General features: G+C 37.1%; 1 protein-coding gene across 4 annotated transcripts in view; it reads right to left on the bottom strand.

Moving 5' to 3' along the window:
- The window catches only part of APP (amyloid beta precursor protein), a 133,452-nt gene that overhangs the window by 40,827 nt on the left and 71,721 nt on the right, over window positions 1-20,904 (bottom strand). For all 4 annotated transcript variants that reach the window (XM_070942641.1, XM_070942639.1, XM_070942638.1 and 1 more), the window contains exons 3-6: window positions 19,212-19,341; window positions 10,105-10,217; window positions 6,484-6,677; window positions 5,820-6,022 (exon numbers count right to left, since the gene is read on the bottom strand). In XM_070942641.1, the coding sequence (XP_070798742.1) occupies window positions 5,820-6,022; window positions 6,484-6,677; window positions 10,105-10,217; window positions 19,212-19,341 (640 nt within the window). The remainder of the gene's footprint in view (window positions 1-5,819; window positions 6,023-6,483; window positions 6,678-10,104; window positions 10,218-19,211; window positions 19,342-20,904) is intronic.

Raw genomic sequence — 20,904 nt, 5'->3', positions numbered from 1 at the left:
GCTCCAGGAGCTTTGAAACATTTGGTTCAGTGATTTTGAGTTCATATTTGCCAGAATGTGAACCCTGAGATGTAATCAATCTGGTCCTGGTGATTTGAACAGCGGCTAAGACGCTGAGCTTGTTGATCGAAAGGTCGGCAGTTCAGCGGTTCGAATCCCTAGTGCCTCATAACGGGATGAGCTCCTGTTACTTGTCCCAGCTTCTGTCAACCAGAAGTTTGAAAGGACATAAAAAATGTACATAGAAAAATAGGGACCACCTTTGGTGGAAAGGTAACAGATTCCATGCCGGCCACATGACCACGGAGACGTCTTTGGACAACACTGGATCTTTGGCTTTGAAATGGAGATGAGCACTGCCCCCTAGAATCAGGAATGACTAGCACATATGTGTGAGGGGAACCTTTACCTTTACCTTATAGTGGATTGGTGCTCTTTTACCATTTTCTTGCCTATTTTGACTTGTAGAGTCTTTATTTTGTTTTATGATAATGCTTTTGATAGGTTGGATTATTTTTTCCTTTTATGTAAAGACTAATGCAAAGAATTAAGTAGTTCTACTTTCTCTCTGCTACCTGTCACGTCCTTGCCATCTTTTCCCATTAGTTGACCATTTCTTTGACTTTAATCTTGTTTTTCCATGTTGAAAGCAACTTCATTATTTTTGACATTTGTTACAAGTCTTACTTCATTCTGAACCTTAGCTTTCCTTATTTCATCTTTGTAGATTTGGGCTATTTGTTAGTATTATGTTTTAGTTATGTGTCCCTCTTTCCATTTTTTATTCTTGTCCTTTTTGTCTCTGTTTATCAGAGAGTTCTTTATGCAAGCATGCTGGTTTCATTGGAGTTCTCTTATTTTTCTTTCTCAGTGGTACTGTGCTAGACTGCACTTTTATGATCTCTGTTTTCAGAGCTTCCCAAGCTTCTTGACTTGTTTTCTTCTTTAAGATTCCATCTATGTAATCCTTCCTAAATTCATCTCTAAACTTATGGATATCATCTCCCTTAACGTCTTAAGGCACTCATTTGACTCTGTTCTATTACTTGTGCTTGCATTTTGTTGAATTCCAGTATGACATAGTCACTCTCCCCCAAAGCTCCTACAACTTCAAATCCCTGTGTTTGGTTGGGTAGTCTGTAGTGTTCACCTATGATAATCTCATTTCTTTTTCCTATTAATGCAAATGCATTCAAGGTTTTCATTCTTGGTTTTTTACATTTCTGTAGAGATATAGTTATTTCTTACGTATTATGTGACTCTAACTTCTCTTTTGTTAGATCTATTTGTTTTGAACAATTTAAATCCTTCTAGCATTATTTTCCAGTCATTATTTTCCAGTCATGGGTTTCATTCCACCAAGTTTCATTAAAGGCAACAATGTTGTATCTGCCCTCATGTACTAAGACTTCAAGTTCATGCTGTTTGTTCCTTATATTTGTTAATGTATAGGCATCTGAGTCCAATATGACCAACCCTGTGTTTGCTTCCTATGTCCCCTGTTTTGTGTCTGGGTTTCCCTTCTTTTTCACCACTTGTTGATTGCCTTGAGGTATATGCTTGGGATTAGGTCCAAATTTTAAAAAAAAAACTGTTCAACTATTAGAAATATTCAAAATGACAAATTTGAAAAATTACCTGGTGAATTTTCCTTTGTATTCGATAACAGAAAATTTAATTATTAGCTTGTGAAATTAAAATATTAGTAATAAACGGCAAAAAGCTAAGTAGAATCTGGTTCAAGAAAGTTTCTAAACAAATTAAGGGACTTAGGAAAATGGGGTAGTGGGACATTTGCTACAAGATATTGGAAATAATTATATGCAGTAAATAAACAGCAGTTTCATGTGAACCAATATGTTTAGTCTCTCCTAAATCAAACAGAAATTTGAAACTTTTATAATTTCAGAAACTGAGTACTACTGGGGACTAAAGATTCCAGGCAGAAAACCCCCCCTAGAAAAGCTTGTCTTTTTTTCCCTTTGGTCAGTATTGAAACTTGGGAAATAACAGAAAATGCTCTGGCATTTGAAATACTTGAGGACAGGGATGGGCAATTAATTTTCCCAATGCCTTAAGGAGCCATATGAGTAACTGAGACTGTTGTGGAGGGCCACTGCCCCGTTCCTGCTACTGTTGCAGATGCTGCACCAGCATCACCCTCTCTGACACTGCCCTGCCCTTGCCACTGTTCCACCTACCATCACCGCTATGGTCCAGACAAGGACCACTCTGCAGGCCATAAAATGCCTAGAACTGCTTCAGAAGATTCTTGAATAATGGGTTCAAAAAACAGCAGCTTCATTCTCAGGAATGATGCATGTTTTATGAATAGATTATATCCAGAAATATTAAAGAAATTATTAATGAGAAAGAGAACATCTTGGAAAACACACAAGATAAAGAGAGGAAAGATATTTTGCTTGATGCAGAAATATCAAAATGTAAAGAATTTGCAGAATATTGGGAAATTAGAAAATTATGGACTGTAAGACAGAGTCAATAACTAAAGTGGAAATATAAAGTACAAGTCAAGATGATTGACCTAGATAAACAGTTTCTAGTAGACTAACAAAAGCCTTGAAGAAATAGTTGGTATTGGAAAAGGAAAAACTGAAAATAGATCAAATCTTATGATAGAATTTGCCTGAACTCAAAATTAAGATTCTTAGAAGCAAAAGAAGTATAAATATTTTTTTCATCAAAGTTTAAATAAGACACGTTTGTATAAATATGGGATCCCTTTATGAACTTTTTCTTAACACTAGGATTGAAATGTTAATTAATGGATTTGAGTATGGATAAAGGATGAGTTATGGGAAGAAGAGATAGAAGTAGTCCTCAATTTACGACCACAATTAAGCCCAAAATTTCTGTTGCTAAGTGAGACATTTGTTAAGTGAATTTTGTCCCATTTTGTGATTTTTCTTGGCACAGTTGTTAAGTGAATCACTGCAGTTATTAAGTTAGTAACATGGTTGCTAAGTGAATCTGGCTTCCCCATTGACTTTGTTTGTCAGAAGGCCGCAAAAGGTGATTCCATGACTATGGGACACTGCGACCATCATAAATACATCCCAGTTGCCAAGCATCTCAATTTTGATCATGTGACCATGAGGATGCTGCAACGGTCGTGAGAAAGAAAAAAAAGGTCATAAGTCACTTTTTTCAGTGCTGCTATAACTTCGAATGGCCACTAAAAGAACTGTTGTAAGTCAAGGACTACTTGTACTTACATGTAATATATCAGGGGATGATGAATTATTACGTTTATTTGTCCTTAAGATTGAAGACTGAAAGCTACTTCTTTATTTATTGTTCTTTCTCATATTCTTTTTCTTTATTTTTTGATACACTTTTAATTCTCTTCTTTCTCTTTCTGTGTTTTATTTGTATTTTTTTACTACTGTTATTAAAACCTTCGATAAAAGTTATTAAAAACACGGAAATGTGATCTTCTTTCTTGAGAACTTAAGTAGAAAAATATACAGAACTATTGGATTTAATATAAAGAAAGTAATCCAACTTTAAAGATAGTCTTTTCAAAACCACTCATATATAATGCAAGCATAATTTACAATTTTAAATGTGGTATGTTTCACTATCCCTTTTATTATCAGTTTGTTCTCAAACACCACAATAATGTCACAGAGATCCTTATGAAGTCATAAGCCATCAACAGAGGTACTATAGTTCACTAATAATTACAGACCTCTGAAGAAACAATGAATCAAAGAGGCTCTGATTTGCTGACATTGCAAAAAAAAAAAAAAAAACATTAAACACAGCTTTACATGTCATACAGGGATATATCTGATTATAAAGTTTCGTTAATTTAACAGGAATGATCCAACTAAGTTATTATGTCACCTTCTTTCTCCACTCTTGTTTTTCTGAAAAAGAGTAATTGCTAAAAACAACTTTCATTTATTTTTTGCCAATGGGCAAAAAATAACAGGCTGCCACCTGTCATCTTTCAGGCACAAGTAACACTGTTATGTTCTTTAAAATGGAAGCATATTTGTTCTATCCAGAATATTTTGGCCGCCACTTCGTAAATATTAATGTTTCAAGAAATTATGATAAATAAAAATATACTAGGCTTTTATTTCCCTGGATGACCACCCTATTCACTTGTGCCTAAGGGCACAAGTTCAAACCTAGGACTTTATATGGAATGAATCATCTCTTTATAACCCACATCTTACAATTCATCGAAAAATTTCAAATCGTGTTATTCTTGGGGACAGTACTCAGGATGTCCATGCTAAGGAGAAAGCGTTATTTCTTTTGTTCTTACTATGATTACAGGTTTGGGATGATAATTACAAGACTAATACTTCCAATGTGTTCTGCACATCTTGATTGAGAGCAAGTCCTTTAGAAATGCTGGAAGAAGAAATGAGGGTAAAGCTCATGGTTACTGTGGCATCTCTGGTTAATGATATTCAACCTCCAGGAAATGTATTGAGACTGTTTATTGCCTTCCCTCCATGAACGATTAAACCCAAACTAAAGTTTTGTTCTAGTCATAGAGAAGAAATACAGATTTCTCCTTCAAACAGAATACAGAATTCCATAAAATATTCATCCACTGTTTGATCAATATATGTGGAAATAATAAACCACCTTTTTAAAATGCCGGGCACAAGAAATTTATTATGTTTACTCTTGTGATGGCATATTACCAACTATGCTTTCCAAAAACTATTCTTGACTTACTCCTGCTATATTTTCTCTATGCTTCATTTCACACATCTTCATGACTATTTGATTACAAAACAAGAATCTATTATGAATTTTTCCAAATTCCATCAGACAAAAAAATCCCAAACCTGAATTTTCAGGAAATAGGATGTAGCAATTTTCATGAGGCAAGAAGGTAAAATACAAGTTAATGTTTAACTGACAGGTATTTCAGTACACGTGTAGATTTGAGAAACCTAAATAAAAACCTAATAAAATTTCAGTTTATTAGACTTTTGTGATAAAATAGTAAAATTAGCATTATTTTGCAAAATTTAATATTTCTATTTTTTTTAAAAAAAATAAAATTTAAAACATACAGTATATTTTTATCTGCAACAACACTGACTTAAAAGTCCCAGAGTCCCCGTTTAAAATGAATGTATAAAAAATAAGAATTTAGGATCTTGACTGAAGTCCTGCAAAACACAGAGATTCAATTTATTTTCCAGTATCACGAATCATACTTTCTAAGAATTCTTGAAAAGCAATCTCAATCCTTTCAAAGCAAATCAGATTAGGGAAACCTTGTTAACAAAGCATTGTTACAGAAGAAGCTTGGGTAAAAATATAATGGTCAAATCAGCTGAATCTAAAATTTTATTGAATTGACATTTGTATCCTATACTTCAACCAAGAATAAATCTACAAGGAAAAAAGGCAACATATCAAATCTCCTAGTCTATTTTTGTTACACACTGACCATTTTTTCAGCTTTATTTAAAACGATGACCTTACTGATATGAATCCTTCCTATTTCATACCTTACTAAATATGTTTGTCACATGCTTGATTCTATTTTGAATTAAAAGTTCACATCTATTTTAATTCTCTGTATACCAATGTACAGAAAGATGAAAATCTTGATGATTCCGTTTTTTTTTTTTTTTTGCTTTTGAAAAGTCTGAGATGGAAAAAATATAAATGAAGCACTCAATTTTTACATCTTAGGAGAAACACATGATATAAATTATAACATAGAACACTTTGCTGTACACTTTTAGTACAGTAGTAAAGAATAAATGTGCACTGTGAAAAAGAGTTTCTCAGACCTAATGCCTAAAACATCTTACCTCGAACAACCTCTTCCACAGACTCAGTAGTGGTAGTGGTAGTAGCAATGCTGGTTGTTCTTTCAGTGGCTTCCTGGTACTGATCTTCTGTAACTTCTTCAGCCTCATCACCGTCTTCATCATCATCATCATCATCAGTATTTTCATCTTCTACATCTGTAGTATCCCCTTCTGCTAGCTGCTCTTCTGTTACTTTGTCATAACTGCAAACAACAGATTTGGTCAAATTTTTGATATTGCTAATCCCATCACATCATGGAACAAACATGGCCTTACTTAAATTGGTCATCAAAAGAAGGTCTGGATATTATGGATGTAGGTGTTTTCGAGAGAATAAAAGGAAATAGAATCTGTAGAATTTATATAGCACTAGAGAATCATACAATGTGACTAAACAATCAAGCCAGAGAAAACACTCCTACTTGTACCCATTATGGTTAGGTTAATGAGTAGAAAGAGCCTGATTAGCAATTCTCACTGAATCTACTGGGATGTACAGTACTTTCAAATAAACATGGTCTTAGCTAGACTATGTCTGTTACTGTTACAGTATCACAATCTTTCTTCACTGCGGACTTTCACTGGGTGATACATATCCCCTATTAAGTTTCTAACTCCTCCCAATACCATCCCTATCTAAAGATGGTTCAAAGATCAATCTTACCTGCCATCTGCATAGTCTGCATCTGCACCTCCCCACCAAACGTCAGAATCATCTTCCTCAGCCTCAGCTGAATCAATATTGTCACTCTCATCTGCTACTAGGCAGCAAACAAACTCGACACCACGGAATTTGTCAATTCCACAGGGCAAGAGCATACCATAGTCGTGCAGATTCATTCCCTTTTCACTGCAGGACTAAAAAGAAAGCCAAAAAGAGACACAACATATATAGTCACCAAAAACTAGCTTTTAAAAACTGGTACAGACCGGGTTGGTGAGTCAATTGTCTTAGTGCTAATTCGAACTCTACATGGCACCGGTTCCCAACCCCCAGTCCGCGGGCCAGTGGCGGGCCATGGCCTGTTTGGAACTGGGACACAGAAGTGGTGGGCGAGTGCAAGTGTGTGAAGGCACATTTGTGAAAGTGGCACATGCGTGAGTGCCACCATCCCCTCTTCCCCCCAGTCCACCGCTGCCTCCACCAATCTGCCAAGCCAGAAAAGTTGGAGACCGTTGCTATACAGCCAGAGTCCTTTGTAATAGTCTTCGCAACTTCAACATGAGAAAGAGTGAAATATACTGTTATATGTATACAATTTTGCTGCAGCATGATGAGTGAGTTTTATTCAGAAGTAATGTTAAGCAGACTTATTTTCTTCTCTTTTCTAAAGATTTGGATTTCCTCATGAGGAAATGTTCCCTACCTCAGCCTGGGAGAAACTAAGCTCATATTTGTAAGGATAAACCATGCTTTATTAGCACATGCAAAACACATGATGTCCTGTAGAGGCTGCTGTGGCATTAAACTTTCTGTATTACTTCATTTAGTATATTAATAAAAGATAATAGTGTGACTCTTTGTAAGAACAAAATGAACACAATATAGTGGTTTAATGTTTAAAACAATTCTTCGGGATAGAAACCCTAAGATATGAACCTATCAAGGCAGATTTGTCTAACAAAAGACAATATGCCACTTTCCTCTATGGGGTTGAAATTTAGGATTGCCTTAGTTGAGCTACAGTAAAATGTATGTTTATAAATCATGCTACATTTAGGAATACTATATAGCTATATATTATATGTTATATTTCTAGTCTTTATGGTATGTAAATGTTCTAAATATATTCGACATTTTATCTTTCTTTTCTTTTTCTTTCCTGTATTTCTGACTATTGAGAAAAATAATTAAAATCGATCCTCTGTCAATTATTTGGCAGAGCTATTTAACGACTTTCTCCTCAGGATACAGAACAAATGAAAGCAAGATTTTCCTCCTGGAGCATACAGGCAGTCCTCAAATTACAATTGGTACTTAATAACTGTTCAAAATTACAATAGGCATAGAATTTCTGCCCAAAGTAAAATGTGTGCCATACACACATCTGTAGTCACATGACATTTTGGGTGCTTAGCAACTGGCTTGCCTTTACAACCAGTTGCAGCATCCTGTGATCTGAAACATTTTTTGCTTGTTTAAGAAATGGGTTCACACTTACAGTGTTTGCTTAGTGACCACAGATTTGCCTAATGACTGCAATGATCTGCTTAATGACCATCACAAGAACTGTCATAAAATTGGGTCCCAATTGCCAAATCCAGTCCCAACTATGATCGTAACTGAAGACAACCTGTAATTCACTTTATATTTCTGGATCTGATTTATGTAGTTTCAGCATTTGCTCTATTAGGAATATCTTAAAATGGTCCCCAGAGCTTTTATCTCACATAAACATTTATAACTCAAATTTAATTCTTCATGATTATAAAGTCCAATGGCAATCGAGAAAACATTACTCTGTTATAATTAGTTTCAGATTAAATTATTAGTTTGAAAATGAAAATAATTTACATTATGGAAAAACGTATATGTCAAAAATATATCATAGTCTGAAAAGAATCACAAACAAATTCAGAAAGCTTACTGAAAACCTGAAATCACTAGTTATGTAAATAGCAAAATAGCACTGATAGTATTACCTAGTTTGGGTAATGAAACATCTGAAAGAAAACAAGCAAGCTCAGAGAGCACCAAGCACGCCTCATTTCAACCCTAAGCTACAAATATTCTCCTTTAAATAGGAAAATATACAAAATCCTAAAAACAAAACTTAAGATAACCCAGAATATGAGGAAGTTGTAGTAGATATGTTTGCCACCTTGAATTAGTTGTAAAAATAATAAAGGTGGGATGTAGATAAATAAATAAAAATAAAATATTAGCAAAGAGCTTAAAAGTTAAAAGGTGACCAGATTGACCATCGTATATGTTAGTAAAATCACAAATAATATAGAGGAAGCAAGAAAATTAAATAACTTGATGTCTTGAAAATTAAATAACTTGAAGAAATAGTAAAGTAAGCCTGTGTAAGCAGATGTACATTACGTTTTATATAATATATAATTTTTAGAACTCACTTCTAGTGGGTTCAATTATTACATTTTTTTTCTGTATGTTCACAGAAGACATGGAAAGTAGCTACAGCTCTGCATGACAGTCAGAACTACTGTTAATAGTATCCTTTGGCCATAAGCTTAAAGAACAAGGGAAGTCTACCTTGTGACTGTTAATGCAAACAGAAGGAATCATGAGTTCTATAAACTTCATTAGATAAAATGAGATATCTAACATAAATCAGGTATAAATAAATAGAATCTAAAATATTTTGCATTTTTGTTTTCTGAACAAAATGTTTTCTGAACAATAATATATATATAATTTTGCACTGTTGTTTACAGGTGTCATGGCCAGCTCCAAGACAAAGGATTCTAATACCAAGGAGACTACACTGGCTCTACCTAATAACCTCAGCCTGAGTAAGCTTTGAGAACTCAATCGCCTGAGGCTCATCTACCCAGTCATCATCAGAAGCAACTGCACCTGAAGTCAGAGAATAAGAAACTGAAGACTTTGATTTGACCACCCTAAGAGTGCATTGTGTGCAACAGAGCAGAGCAATAGCATTCACTGCATCTCCTTGTATACCAGGGGCAATCCCAGTCTTGATTACATTTACTGACTTCATCTCTATTCAACAGCCACTGCTAGCCTAGCATTCCTAGTTGGAAATTAGAGTTACGTCAGTGATGTGCAAACTGTCACCCTAAACCTAGACCAGCTGATTCACCCATGATGCTTAGAGCTTTGGGCCAGATCCGAGTACATTTCTTTTTGCTGCTTTGGGTTTTGGCCATGAAAACTTCTTCCAGGCAAGTTTCCGGCAAATTTAGGGATGTTATAAACCATACATGTGTTTGTGTATATGCCCTGCCTGTTGCCATTTATAATAGTTCATCTAAACTAAAGTCTTGTACTCCAGGCATGTGTGTCTGGTCTGGGACAGGACAACAAGCATTTAAAAAACATTAGACTATATTATTTTTTAAAATCTGTGCTTTATGTAGCTGCAGAATAAGAAAATACACATTTATGAATCAAACTGAAAACAAAAAAGAGCTGCTGGAATGAAGCTAATGTTTCTGTTTTAATAAAATGGCTATAAATTGTTCTAAACACAGCACTGAAAATGTTGCTGAAATTTTTCTGGCTCAATGTTCTATTTATTTTTAAACATCACAAAAGAAATGTTTAGATTAAAGAGAGCTAGGAACTTCAACATACCTCCTTAGCAACTGTGTGCCAATGCAGGTGAGTTTCACAAATATCCATCCTTTCCTGGTGAAGGAACTTGCACTTATCTGGCACTAAAAGGGCATCACTCACAAATTCTCCAACTGAAAGAAAAAATATTTGAACATTCCCATTTTATTATAAGCTTGAATAAATGGTTTATAAGCAAACACATTTGGAAATCCTTAGGGAATAATATTATTTCTAACGAATTAAACAGCTACTTCACATATGAATACCTGATATTGAAAACTAGACTTTATTAACTCAAATTGGTCATGCTACTTCAACAACAGCATCAGACAAAACCTGTTCATTTACAAACTTTTCAAATCAAACTATTAGAAATACAAGGTGATATCTAATGACATTTTCTAAAATTTATTCAGTCCACTTATTTCTTCCTGCGAGGACATATGTATAGAGATTGTAAATAAGCAACCAGGGATTTTGAAAATCTAGATACGTAACTCAAGAATCTGTGAAGAACCCATTTTCTCAAACATCTTTTATTTCATGAAAGAGACATTGGAAGGGGAAATATATAAATGACTAGGTTTGTAATGCTGGTAATAAAAGATACTTTGTTCAAAAGTCTTGAGTTACCTAAAGAATTGAGTACTGGATTGATAAAAATGCTATTGGCTAAAACATACCCAATTTCATCATGAAGACTTAGCAGATTCTTCTGGGGAATTGAAGATGAAAATTTTAAAGGACGTCAGATCAAGTTTTGTGGGTTTAAAATAAAAGAAAAGAAAGGAATATTCTGTATTGAACTGCTCAAAGATCTGAATATTTGCTGATAAAGTTCATAACATTCATTGTCTATAAAGTTTATAACAGAAAAACTGAACTTGAATGTTTATTACAACGAATAAAATATGACTTCATGGATATATTGGTAGGATGACTTCCATAATTAGAATATAGCAACTAAAAGATACTATTCGTTCAACAGAAAGGTATTGCAATTCACATCTGCACAGAAATCTATGTGAATGAACTTTGTGATACTGGATTAAAATAAGAAATCCAATTTTAAAACCTGTTGATGCATACTATCAACAACAAGGAAAAGATGTAGGTGACCACTTTCAAAAACAAACTGCAGGTTTTTCAATGAAACAATACTGGTGACTGTATATCCCAACATTTGTTGCAAAACTCATTCATTCAAGCTGGGAAATTTCTAGTTTGTGCTATCAACAACTTTATTATTTAGAAAGTGAGGGAAGGCACAAGAGAATTAGTCATTCCTGCCAGGATGGTCACCAAAAAGAAAGCTGATGCAGAGCCACTAGCAAGAACAGTGAGGAAAAGTGGCCATGTACTAGAATTTTAATTATTCGTTTTAAGGAAAACTAATACTAGTATAACTTGGACTTCAAAAGCTTCAACTTTCACAATAGCAGGGAGATAATGAGAAGAAATCCTTAAAAAAGATACTAAAAGCACAATTGCAACCAACTTTGATAAAGGAAAAAAAGTAAAGAAAAAATGTTCCATGTGGATATTTAGCAAAAATCTAAAAAACAAACACCCACAGGTTTGTCTAGGAAGTGTGTAGACAATTAAGTTTAGAAATAGGTTCTATCAAAAAAGGTAAAGTTCAGAATGAAATGAAATTGGCAAGGGGCACAGTAATAACATTTTTTTATATAAAGTAAGCCAATGGAGAAAGTGACAGCTAAGGGAAGGCAGAGAAATGATAGGAATAGGGACTATGGTGAGATATTCTATGGTAGAAGCATATCAAGGAAATATCAAATTCAAGGAAAGCAGGGAAGGTGCTAGAGGATGGGCAAGGCAGAGAGACATGCCACATTGGATCACAAAGGGAGAATGGGGGGGGGGGGCATTGAAAAGAATGGAAGAAGACAGGTTGCTAAGTAAGAGGAGAGAGAGACAGCTGTATTCAGTAGCCTTATATAAGCCCCATCAAATCTGAGACCTAGACAGTTTTGTTTTCACCAGAGTCTAGAACAAACAAAGTTCCAGATTTTGTATTTGCCAAACCACTGTTATTCAGAAAGTTTCAGCAGAACTTCCTGTATGTGATCTGTTTGAAGCAAAAAAATGATTTTCCATTTCATGTCATTTCAGGGTACAAGATATGGAACAATGGAAGTTACAATAAAATTACAGTTGACTAGTAAAGTGGAACTAAATAGCCATCTTTTTTGGATGATTTATTTTGGAGTCCTCAATTCAGCAGTGGAATAGACTTGGTAACTGAAGTACTTAGTATTTTCTGGAAGATTAAATTTTCCGGTAAATATGACAGTTGCAATGAAGAACGTTTAACTGAAGCCATAGTAAAATAAATTTGAAAAACTTGAGTATACAGGAGGCAAAGAAATAAGAAACCAAGTAAATCCTCATGACATTCCAGATGAAACCTTGATAATCTGTTTTCTTCCTGGTGCCAATACAAGTATTTTATATAAGACTTGAGACATAATTTCCAAACAAATAAACAAATACTGGGTTGGAATTGGATCCCATTTTTTGTTTCAGAAACACAAGGACTTCAATTAATTTAAGGAGACAGCAGTTTAAGAACTAGATCTTTCCATTAGTAAGCTTCCTTCTATCAAAGGAATGAAGGTTGGAAAAAAAATAAACAAATCTCTAAAGGAGACTAAGAACCTTTTCTTTTGTGATATACATAGTGCAGTGATGGCGAACCTTTTTCTCATTGCGTGCTGGAAGTGTGTGTGTGCGCGCACAACAGCGTGCACGTATGTCAGCACCCATAATGCAATGCGAACCCCTCCACATGTGTATGTGCACACAACCCCATACTCCCCCACGCATGCATTCTGCATTGCGCATGCACGTCCCCGCACATGCGCTTTGCCCTCTCCTATGCCCCGTTTTGGGCCTGGAAAGTCATTATTCTGAAGCAGGGCTGTTTGGCCCAACCGATTCTTACTGTGTCTGTATGTGGTGGGCTTTCTGGTGAACTGGTGAGGCTGCGCAGTTACCGCACCGGCTTGTAAATCTCAGGCTGAGCCTGTGGGCCTTCAGGTCCGGAGCCGGCAGCAGCTTCTTCCTGTCACTCAGACCTTGCCTTGGGGTGACTTTTTCCACATTCAGCCCTGAAGGGTAGCAGAGTCTTCCACTCTGCATGTGCTCAGAGGAAGTCTGCAGTCCTCTGAATCCAGGTCTTGGCATTGGAAGAAAAGCAAATTTCCAAAAGGAGCAGATTGATCGGGGGCGAGGGGGGCGGCAGCTGCAAGGATGGGCGAGCCGGGGCTTCCCTTTCTCATCACCCGAGGGGGCTTCCCCCGGGGGGAGGGAAGCTCCAGCCTGCTGCTCCTGAGCAGATGGGCAACCGGGAGACCAAGGGGTAGAGAAGCGAAAGGCAGCCGCGGGCCAGCTTCACTGTGTAGGCAGATGACAGGGATGTGGGGTGGGCAAGGAAGGCAGTGAAGTTGCAACAACATCAACAAGTAAAGTGAGAGTTTTCTTTCGGCCGGTGCCATCTTGGGTTACGCAGGTTGGGAAGCTTTCTTGGCCACCTTGTGCTCTTTTGGAGGCTGGATATCATTAAAAATATTGTTTGTCTTGAATGCCTCTTCAAGGAATTTTGCAAGAATGAGGACAATGCATTCAAGGTGTTCACTCAGGTTTTCAAAATTCAGGAAGTCCTGCTCCTGGTGCTGCCAGGGAAGCGGCAGCATGAGAACCGCTGTTGCCGGGGGCGAGGGGATGGCAGCGCCAGGAGCAGCAGGCCGGGGCTTCAATCCCTCTCCTCGGAGGCCTGAGGCTGTGCCAGAAGCCCGCTCAGGTGGGGAGACAAGGAAGCCCCAGACCGCCCATCCTTGCCACCACCCCCTCGCCCCCAGCGGTGGTGGTTATTGCGCTGCCACTTCCCTGGCAGTAGCAGGAGCAGCTGGCGGGGGAGAGAGGGTGGCGGCAGCAGGCCGTTCACGCTGGCTAAGAGGCAGGGGCGGTTCCTCCTCCTGCCAGCCTCACTCTCCGGGCAGCATCCAGCCAGCCATACCTGGCATCCCCCGTGGCAGCTCACGTGGATCCCAGCAGCGCAAGTTCAGGACCTTTCCTCGCAGAGGTTGTGGCAGTGACGAGGCAGGCAGGCAGGCAGGCAGCCGGGCACAGGGGAGCGACTGGCAGCAGTGCTTCTGGCTGGCAAAGGGTAGATGTCCCGGGGCTTCATGCGGGCAACGATGGCATGGCCAGTGCGCATGCGCACTACGACGTTAAGGCCAGCTGATTGTCGCAACGCACCAGTAACCAGCAAACTAGCTGGCTGGTGCGCATGTGTGCCCTGGAAACCTGGAAGAGGAATGGCCGACGCCACAGGTGCCAGGTGACATGGCTCTGCGTGCCACTTCTGGCACACGTGCCATAGCTTCACCATTACAGACATAGTGTAATACTTCAAACAGGGAAAGCTTAAGGTTCTCAGCTCTGTATTGTGTAAAAAGATGGTTCAAAAAGATTTACTTTCTGAATTAGAATAAAATAGCAATGTAAATGTATCACATGGGAATATTTGTTTCCGCTTATGATTGCAGAGTTTATTTATTGATAAATAAATAAAATGATTTATTACCTGCAGCTGTTATCATTCTTTGGTAAGTTTGGCACTTACAATTCATCTTAATTAAGAAATGATGAATAATGAAAAATGTATGTAAAGTAATATGAAGAAATAAAATAATTCTCTATTATACACAGGCCGTAGCAACATGATGTAATTCAAGTTCATACTTGTAAAATTGTTCATACAATTGTAAAAATTGTGAAAGTCAGTAATACAGTAGGCTTTCTTATTTTAATTCTATTGCCTTCCACTTAATCATGCTTAAGTTTGACAAATAAGCCCAGCATTATTCAACTATATCATAACCTTTCTTTTAGAGGAAGAGGCAGAACTTCCTGAGCTGGAAGTGCACAAGAAGCAAAAAACAAGTGCTAAAACTGGAAAAGTGGGAAAGCAAAGAGTTATATCCTAAAGAAAAGAGCAGCAAAAGTCATAACTCCCAAAGGATGGACAATAGGCACTAAGGATTCGAACCAGAGCTTGATATAAAGAAATATGTATATACCCATATATGGATTCCTATATTTTGTAACACCTTACAGTCAGGGGTGGGCTGTTGGGGGTTTGCAGGGGCTTGGGAGAACTTCTAGCTAACATTCTGTGCAGTTCCAAGAACCCCCAAATCCCACTCTTGGCTGGCCCTACCCACCCTGCATATCAGTGGGCACGCCAGCTCAGCTCTGGTGTGCATGCACACTCCAGCCAGCTGATTTTCAGGCCTTCTGGGCCCACCAAGAGTAGGGAAACAGGCTGTTTCCTGCCTCCGGAGGGCCCGGGGGGGGGAGGCCCACTTTTCTTTCTTACCTGGCTCCAGATCCTCTCTATGCATCTGCGGAGGGTGAAAACAGCCTTTCCCACTTCCTCGGAGGCCCTCCAAAGGCCTGAAACGGCCCATTTCCCAACTCCTGATGGGACAGGAAGTGACGTTTTTTGCTGTCCCAAGCCTCCAGAGACTTCTAGAGAGGCTCTGGAAGCTGGGGACAGTAAAAAACGTCACTTCCTGTCCCACTTGGAGTGGGAAATGGGCCCTTTCAGGCCTCTGAGGGAGTGGGAAAGGCTCTTTTCACCCTTCCCAGATGTATAGAGAGAATCTGGAGCCAGGTAAGAAAGAAAAATGGGCCTACCGGGCCATCACATGCCAGGAGCAGGGGTGGGGAGGAGGGAGGCTGCACACGCATGTGCAGGGCAGGGTGCATAGAATTATGGGCACTCACATGCGTGAACCTCCCCCGCCCCCCCCCTCCTGGCATGCGATGGAAAAAAGGTTAGCCATCACTGGTCTAGACTTACAAAAATAAATCAAAAAAAAGTTGAGAAGCTTTCAAAGGTATTTTCAGCAATTAATTCTGTGTGCTTCATAAACAAATTAGGGCTAATACTATAGTTAACATCAATATTAAACTATTTAAGAAGCTGGCTTAGATAATTCAATATACTGTTTTATTTCAAATAATCATAACTAAAATTAACTATTCTTTGTCCAGATATAGCAAGACAGTATTAACTTTTTTAAAAAAAGCAATTTTCCCCCCTATTATTTTTATGGCCACAGTGGAGAAAGAAGGAACATGCACTATTTTAGGAATAAGTTTTTTTTTTAATTTTTTAGTTAATAAACAAACATACATATACAGACATAGACATTTAAACTAACTATACAGAGAGGTCAAGTCTTACAGCTTGAACTTTAAAAATAGAGCTACTTCGGTAATTATATATCTATATATCTATGTATATTTATCTTTCATCATATATCAATGTTTATACAACCATATTTCATTTTATTTCCTTATTTTTGTATCATTGGGTGTTATTCCCTTATTTCGTGTTCTTTTTATCTAACCAGTTGTACCATTTCTGCCAGATTAAATAATACTCTGAATCTTCTTTTCCCTGTATCTCTTTGGTAAGTTTGTCCATTTCCGCACATTCCATTGTTTTTTGTATTATTTTTTCCTCTGATGGCGTGTCCTCTAGTTTCCACATTTGTGCGAAAGTGATTCTGGCTGCGGTCAGGATATGTATTATCAAGTATTGTGTCTCTTTTTTATAGTCCTTTGTCAGTATTCCTAGTAGATATGTTTCCGGTCTAAGGGGCACTTTTTGGGTGGTGATTTCTTCCAGCTGATTTTGAATTGTTTTCCAAAATTTTTTGGCCTTTGGGCATGACCACCACATATGGTAGTAGGTCCCCTTCTGTGTTTTGCACTTCCAACAGTTCTGATTCGCATTGGGGAACATCCTTGCCAGGCGTGCGGGGGGGAGATGCCACCTATAAAACATCTTGTATGTATTTTCTTTGTAGGGCACGGACATTGTCAGCTTAGTATTTACCTTCCACATTTTCTCCCAATTTTCTAGGTTAATATTATATCCAAAATTTTTAGCCCAAATAATCATATTTTCCTTCACCACTTCTTCTTCCAATTTGTATTTTAATAGATAATTATATATTTTAGTTATTAATTTATTGTCTGATTGCATTATGATTTTATCTAATTAATTTCTTTCTTTTTGGATTCCAAATTTTTTCATGTCGATTTTATATCTTGATTTTATCTGTAAATACGGCCACCAGTCAATGTCTGTGCCCTGTTGTCTCAATTCGTCTCTTGTTTTCATTTCTCCCTCTGTGTTCAACAATTCGTCATAGGTTTTCATCTTGTCTATATCCATTCTGTTCGGATAAATTTGGGCCTCCATGGTTGATAACCATCTTGGGATTTTATCGTAGTGTTTTCTCCTTATTTCGGTCCAAATTTTTGCCAATGCTCCTCTGATATAGTGTCTCCTGAAGTGCTCATGTTGCCTGGGTTTTTCCTCACATAAGAATGCGTGCCAGCCTTTCGACAGGTCAAATCCTTCTAATGCTAACGTTCGTTTATCTTCGAGTGTCATCCAATCTTTGATCCAAGTTAAAGCTGTTGCAGTGTAGTAAGTTTGCCAATCTGGGAGTCCCAGGCCACCCTTGTTTCTAGTGTCCTGTAGGTGCTTCAGTTTAATCCTGGCTCTTTTCCCTTGCCATATATACTTTAAAGTCATTTTATCAAGATCTTTGAAATATGATTTCCCCTGGATTTATCGGTATTGTTCTAAATAGGTATAATAATTTCGGTAAAATTGTCATTTTGATTGAAGCAATTTTGCCTAATAGCGATAGTCTCAATTTACTCCATGCCTCTAAGTCCTTTTGGATTTGTTTGGCCAATTTATTATAATTGTCTTCTTTAAGAGATGATACCTTATTGGTAAGCCAAATTCCTAGGTATTTTATTTTTGTTGTTGTTGTTTGTATTCCTAGCGTCTCCTCCAATTCTTTCTCCTGGGTTTTTGTCAAATTTTTAGTTAGTAGTTTTGTTTTTTGTCTATTAATTTTCAATCCTGCCACTTCACCATATTGTTCTATCTTCCTTAGTAAATTCAATCCTGATTGTTTTGGTCTTTCTAAAATAAATACTACATCGTCCGCGAATGCTTGTAGTTTATACTCCTGGTTTTTTGTTCTTAATCCTTTTATTTCATTGTCATTCCTAATTTCGTTCAACAGTGGTTCCAATGCTAATATATATAGTATAGGAGAGAGGGGACATCCTTGTCTCACCCCCTTGGATATTTTAAATTGGTCTGTTGTCTCTCCGTTTATCCATATCTTTGCGGTTTGGTCGGAGTATATTGTTTTGATCATATTTAGGAATTTATCGCCGGTTCCCATTCTTTCTAATTGTAATGTTAAGAATCCCCAATTAAGGAATAAGTTTTAAATACATTTTACATCTGGGACCAAAGTAAATAAGAGATTTGAGAAAATATCTATAACATGACAATAACTTAGTTGTTTCTGTCATTCTATATGCAACTTATAAATGTATAAAACACAAGAACTAGGATGTATTTTATTACTACTGTAATGCATAGACATATCATATATTTATTTTTTTCCTATTTAGACTTTAAAAAACTATTGCTTAATTTCCTTAAAGAAGGGGTGTCAAACTCGATTTCATTGAGGGCCGCATCAGAGTTGTGTTTGACCTCAGGGGCCAGGTGGCCATGGCCAGGGTGGGCAGGGCCAGCTTGACGTCACTCGGTCAGGGGCCCTTGTGGTGGCCCAAGCGCTCACGGCCCTCCCGAGCTCCATTTTTGCTGCCAGAGAGTTGCAGGAGGCCGTCGCAGATGAAAACAGAGGTCAAGAGGGCTGTGCACGGCCCTCCTGAGCTCCGTTTCGCTGGCAGAGGCACAGCGGGCCGGTCCTTCGCTGTTTCCAGGGCAGCCCCATAGGCCAGATCTACATATCCTGTGGGTCAGATTCGGCCCGAACCTTGAGTTTGACACTCCTGCCTTAAAGTGTCATAATGTCATAGTTAATAGGAAAAGAATATGATATTATTACACAGACATTTTCTCAGAATAAAATTAATTTTAAGTTGATTTGTGTGTGTGTGTATACATACATACACATAAATATACATAAATTTGTATAGTTACATTCACAGACCAGCCTGACAAAATTTATAATTATACTTACCTAAGCACCTATATGGAACAACAATATATGGATGACTCCTACACTGCTTCCTTCCCTGCTTGCACCAGTTTTGGATTGTTACTGGTTGATTAGCTTCAACAACATTTGTGATTTGCAGTTCAGGATAAACCTATTATTGAAAACATAAAATAGTGAAATATAGATAAAATATTACTGTAAATGCATATGATATTCATGACATTATGATTGGAGAGATGCATAAAGTATATATAATAAGCAGAAACCTATGTGAAATTTTGATTGTGCAGACCAATTTTATATACAAACGTTAGAAATCAGGCTTGCAATTAAGGAAATTATCATTAGGTGTTCTGCCATTGATCATGTATTAAAAGTGACTAGAAGAGAGAATAATTATAAAATATATACTTGGAAATTGCAAATGGCATCTCTTTCTGAAGTATACAAAAAGTGTTTTCATCTATCCTGAAATGAAGCTGTTCAGGACTTTTCAATTTAATACCAGCTACTGGAGTTATGATTTAAAAACTGTAGAATAATTTATGCACATTTTCAAGCTTTTATAATTCATTTGTGTCAAGAATTGGGATGCTAGATCTTCAAGGATCTAAATCTTCAAGAATTGGGATGCTAGATCTTCAAGCACTGTTATTAACATCATCAGCTGCCTGCAATTACTGCAAGTTCAAATCTCACCAGGTTGAAGATTGACTCAGGCTTCCATCCTTTCTAAGGTAGACAAAATGAGGACCCGGATTGTGGGGGCAATAAGCTGACTTTGTATAAATATACAAAAGTATGAAGGCTATTGCTTAATGCATTGTAAGTCGCCCTGAGTCTCCAGAGAAGGGCGGCATATAAATCAAAAAAAAAAAAGGGGGGGGGGAATGAAGTTTTGAGAACAGTAGTTTAGAATCAGATATTCTGTTTTCCTTATACAGTATAGTGTATTTTTTCTCTTAAAATCTTTCATTTTTAAACAAAATCTGTGAAAACGTATTTTAGTTAAATCTATTCCTCAAATAGTAAAAGTTAATTTGTATTAAAACACAATGATCTCTTAGGCTGGCAAAAGTTTATAAGCATTTATTTATTCAACTGACTTCGTTGTTGGGTATATAATATGATAAAACCTGGATTTGTAAAATTCTCCTTAAATTCATATTATGATATAGAAAATTAAATCGTATCTATTGTGGAATATTGCTCTTCCAATCTTGTTTCTGATGTTTAAATTAGTCTTCTGGTGTCAGTTAGTCTTCCTGTGTAATCTTATCATTTACATGGTTTCTACAATACATCCTAGTGTTGTACATTAGATTATTATTAATTCATTTTTTAATTTAACTTGATGAATAGACAGAAAGCAAGTGACTGCCATTTCATAGTGTTTGCATTGTACCCACTAAGAATTTTAAGTGATTTGTGGGTGGGGGAAAATAGGGAAAATAGAGAGAGAGAAAATATCATCAATGAGATTGATTTTTGGGCTATATGCTCAAGAGTAAAAGTTTTCAAACATTATAATCCAAATTTTAGTACAGAACACATCAGGTAAATGACTTCAACTGTGGCAAACAATTCTCAGCCCAGAGCCATAAATTACAGCTTTGATAAGTAATGAAAAGCATTCGATGGAAAAAGCAAAAATAAAATTGTTGGCAGACATCCATATGGCAGGTACCACCCTTTCCCAACATGCTCTCCATAT

The sequence above is a fragment of the Pituophis catenifer genome, unplaced genomic scaffold (assembly GCF_029215685.1).
Source record: "Pituophis catenifer annectens isolate HBS135680 unplaced genomic scaffold, rPitCat1.0.hap2 SCAF_4, whole genome shotgun sequence".
Classification (NCBI taxonomy): domain Eukaryota; kingdom Metazoa; phylum Chordata; class Lepidosauria; order Squamata; family Colubridae; genus Pituophis; species Pituophis catenifer.
Note: the sequence above shows the minus strand (reverse complement) of the source record. Positions and strands in the feature narration are given on the sequence as shown.